General features: G+C 31.6%; 1 protein-coding gene across 1 annotated transcript; it reads left to right on the plus strand.

Annotated features, from left to right (window-relative positions):
* Positions 1–342: 342 nt before the first annotated feature.
* On the plus strand, positions 343–4,614 carry LOC106104750. Its single transcript, XM_013284881.1, has 6 exons — positions 343–571; positions 1,180–1,294; positions 2,256–2,352; positions 2,565–2,672; positions 3,600–3,761; positions 4,558–4,614. The coding sequence occupies exons 1-6, from the start codon at positions 343–345 to the stop codon at positions 4,597–4,599; spliced, it is 753 nt and encodes a 250-aa protein (XP_013140335.1). The 3' UTR covers positions 4,600–4,614.
* Positions 4,615–4,922: the final 308 nt, after the last annotated feature.

The raw sequence follows: 4,922 nt of genomic DNA on the forward strand, positions 1-4,922 counted from the left end.
GGTAGCCGCTTGCTCGTTTACCACCTCATAATATAAAAAAAACTTTAGTCATGTCACCTTCCATATCTTAGTTAATTTTCCTTATCGTTAAATATGGTAATTTTGGACTAAATTAAAAAAATAATTGTCGTAACTGAAATTTTATATTCCTTAAAACTCTTAAATTACTTTCCAAAACTATTAAAACTTTACTGAAAAACGATTTTAAACTAGTTAAAATTGATTACAGAGTCGTGTGTTAAAGTTTTTTAAAAGTAATTTAAAGTAATCGGATACAAAATTTGTATGAAAGGGCAATGAAATTCTTCAATTTAGTTATTCTTGTCTTATTCCTAAGCAAAAATGACGGGTAGTTTAAAAGAAAGTCATCCACAAAAGTATTATTTAAAAATAATCTCTCATTTTCTATATTACTTTGGTTTAGGAGAGTTTTGGTATGAAAAATTAACATACAATTATATACAAAAATTAATATATAAATTGTGGGTAATAACATCAAATTCGTATATATTTTTAATGATTTTAAACGAATTCTTAGCATATCGAAAAGATTTAAACAGTAAAGAAAAAGGCGATTTAATTTTATTTAGTTTCGCACATCCATCGATAGCTGCTAAAATATTGGTGTTTTATATAAAACGAAAGGATATAGTGGATACGCTGCAGATATTATTAGAAAATAATAGACATTTTTATAATCCAACAATTGAAAAATGTTCAGTAAAACGTGCTAAGTTTTATTGTATTTGTTTACTTGTTAATATTTTTGTTATACTTGTAAGCGCTACTGTAGAAGGTGTTAAAAATTATTTACTTGAAGGTAAGTTTTTTAATTTACAGAGGAAGTTAATTTGTTACTTTTTTCAAAGTTATTATTTGTAACTTCGGATAGCTGAGATTAAAAAAGTAAAGAAGCAAGCTAACGTTCATTAAAATTTGAGTAAAAAGCGTAACTTTAAACGTTTGTTATAATTATCTATACTAATATAAAGAGGATAGATTTGTATTTTTGTATGTATTGAAGTAACTCAAAAACTACTGTTTTGATTTTAAAAATTCTTACACCATTAAAAAGCTACGTTATCAGTGAGTAACATATATTTTTATTGATTTTATTAAGTTTCACGTGGACAAAGTCACTGCAACAGCTAGTACTCGTAATCCATATGTTTCTTTCAGGTATACCAATACGAACAGAAGTTACATATTTTCCGAATCAAGAATATTCCGGTTTCTCAGTAAACCTGTTAAGATTCCTTATTCAATTCCATTGGTGGTTTTTATTGGCTATCATGTATTCTATCGACTCTCTATCTATCTGTTCTTTAGTTTTCTTGAGTTACAAATTCAAGAAAGTCCGACTACATTTTAACAGTTGTAGAATTAATATGATAAAAATGGCTAAAAGCAAAGAAGATTCAATCGATGTTTTTTTTGAACAGAATTTTATCATAGGAATTGAACTCCATCAAGATGCTTTAAGGTAAGTAATAAAGTAATTCAATTTTTAGTCAGTTTAAATAAAATTAGGGCCTATCCCACCAAATTGTGAATTGTCTGATAACAATCTGACGTGTAAAACATGTGTTGGAAATATCGGATTTCGTTCCCTTATCTGACAGTAAGTTTTAAGCTATCTGAGCTTCTATCAGCCAGTGGTGGGACAGGCCCTTAGTATTTTATTTTAATTGTATATCTAACTTAATTATAGTTTGTTTAAATAAGATTTGATAAATGACGCATTTAAAGTATCGAATTCAATTTGTATGAAGGTAAATGCCGTACTTAATAGACAGGTATCGTAGTGACGAAACAAACACGCAGCGAACAATTATGAACTATCTATATTCGGTTCAAATATTTATCGAACTCAACTAAAATTATTTTTTTCTTATTAAGTAATTTAGAGGACAATTCTAGTATTGATTATAGTGTAGAGAATTTAGCGATAACAGAAGAAATAGCGAAATCCAATTCGATTACGTACGGCTGTAGTAATAAACATCTGTTTACTCTCATTATTTGTTATGGTTGCTACTTTAAAGTATCTATGGACTCTAATAAAAACATGTTTATACAGAATCTCCATATTCATAGATGAGTAGTTATCTTGAAAACCATTGAAAAGCAGAAAGTAAATTGTGATAACGAATACATATCAGACGTTTAGTTCGAAATAGCCGATTTCCACGATTCTTTTCTGCAAAACGTAATAAGGATTTTAAAACATTTTCTGTATAATTTATGATTTTTAGATGTGCTAGAAAAATTCAAATGTCGTTCGGAAAACTCTACACCGTACAAGTCGTGGAAAGTATTTCAATGCTTGCGATATGTCTTCTTAAACTTACGGTAAGTATTATAATTATGCAGACACACTTTTAACTGAACTATTGTGCGATCGTCGATTGTTTCGCAGCCAATTCAACTGTTTAGTTGCACAACTAAAAATCGAGTAGTATGCGCATATAAACTTATAGGAATCAAAGCGAGACTAAACAGTTGTTCGATAGTTTAGTGTGAGGTGTCCGCACGCTCTTAATGTATTTTTTTTTTATTTCTAGACATCTGTACAAGATATCGCTTCATTAGTAAAGAATTTCATGTTTATCTCATGTGTGCTTTTATTGAACGGAACATACATGATGTCTGGAGGTGACGTTACTTATGAGGTAAGTTGTCTACTTTGTCTACATTTATTTTAATGATAAAGGAATTTACCAATTTTAAAGTTACCTCACATGATTTCTGATCGTTAAAGGTATCAATGAAGTAGACTAAATTAGTATGTCGGGAGTAATAATCGATTGAGTACGATTAGAATCGATTTTTTGACAACAGTGAATAGTCTAAGTCACTGACGGAACATTACAAGCATCTTGAGAGGTACTATACCATAGCACGACAATCAGGTTGCACGTTCGCAACGCATCACCTGTATAATTTAAAATCCTATTTAATCATTGCCAAATGGCGACCAATTTTTAGGTATTTTTTACATAGATATTATTAGGTGGCAAACGAGCAAGCGGCCACCTGAATCCACCGAAATGGAAAGCGACCGCTGCTCATAAACTTCCGCAATTGCAGATGTTGCCTACCCTTATTTGACGGAGGAAAAGACGCACATAAAGAGGATATTTCCCCTTCCTATGCATCTCCTCCACCGTCAAATTCACTTTTCCTTTCCATCCATTCCTCTTAAGAAAAGGGTGGAAAGGGAAAGGGACTAAAATTAGGCCTCCGGCACCACAGTCATCAGACGAAACGCGAAATTACTTCCACTTCACGCCTGTCTTCTGTGTGGTCGTGGTATTACACCGGGCGTGCCGGCCCATTCGTGCGAAAATGTTAAAGCGGGCACTACCACTGTGTTTCTATCGCATGATGGTAAAGAGATAATGCCGACAAATATTTTAATAAATCGATAGTCCGTGCGAATAATAATCCTAGAACCGAACTAAATGTAAATGGGTACAACCAAAAACCTCTAAAAATTGAAGTACTAAGGCACTTTGTAGTACTTTTGTGGTTGTAGTTCAGATTTTTCTAATATAAGATTACTTTAATTCGTGGTACAAAAGCTTTCATTTCTGCAGGCGTCTTTGATCTCGGATTCCGTTTTCCACTGCGGTTGGGAATACGGTAAGTCGCGCAGGGGTCTGCGTAGTCTGGTCGTGGTTACGTTGCAGCAAAGTCAGGTGCCGATACGCATGACTGCTTTCGGCGTCTTAAGTTTATCTTATAACAGTTTCATTACAGTAAGTACATAAGTTATTAGAGTAGAGTAGAGTTTAGAGCACGTATTTTGACAAAACTATAGCACAACTATTCGCGTTTTGATTCCTTTGAGTTTATATGAAGGTACACCACTCCATTTTTATTTGTGCGAAGAAACAGTTGAGTTGGCTGCGAAACAATCGACAATCGCACGACAATTGGTCCTTAGTTTAATAAAAGGTGTGCGCCCTTTCTTACAATACATTTTTTCTTATGTAATTTACTTAAAGATATTATTCCTTTTTCTTGTTTCTACTTGCAGTATTGTAGTGAATTTTAATGTAGTTATTGATCTTTTTCTCTGAGAAAATGCGCTTGTTTTGTTGCCATAATAACTTCAATTTTTGTACTCTGTTATTTCATACTAGCTGTTGCTTGCGACTTCGCCGATATGAAAAAAATTAGCCTATGTTACTCAATGATGACGTAGCTTTTTAACGGTGAAATTTTTGAAATCGGCCCAGTAGTTTTTGAGTTATTTAAAAACATATGAAAATACAAATCTTTCCTGATTATAATATTATTTTAGATTAGTATAGATATAACAAAGCAAAACAATTCTAATGCGATTTCTTATTGTAAGTAATATGTATGAAAGGATGTATCTATGACTGATGACGTCATTAATCTGACTCTTCACATTTTTTCTTTTTTTATTATGTTAACATCACAATATTATGATTTATATAAATCCTAATGAGATTACATAATACGTTAGTTTATTTTTCTTACATTTTTCATAGTAATATGGTATTATTAATATTTTATATGTTTCAGGTTCTACGACTTTCGTATTCATTTTTTGCCGTAATGTATTAGTTGAAATGAAAACAGAAATAACTACAAGGTTTTTTTCATCACGATTTGTTGAGATATGAACTATTTTACTTAGATTAAAATATGCTTCTCGAATTGTATAATATTTTTGTACCCTTTGTACACCTTTTTGAAGGAAATTTGTTAAACATATATACGTGAAATTTGACACAGTAAAAATTTACATGGAATATAGTTTAGCATTTGCCCGCGACTCCGTACGCGTGAAATTATAAAAATGTAAGTAGCCTATGTGTTGTTCCAGACTGTACTCTACATCTATGTCAAATTTCATCGACATCCGTTTAGACTACAAACTCTAACAA

The sequence above is a fragment of the Papilio polytes genome, unplaced genomic scaffold, assembly GCF_000836215.1.
Source record: "Papilio polytes unplaced genomic scaffold, Ppol_1.0 DF823399.1, whole genome shotgun sequence".
Classification (NCBI taxonomy): Eukaryota; Metazoa; Arthropoda; class Insecta; order Lepidoptera; family Papilionidae; genus Papilio; species Papilio polytes.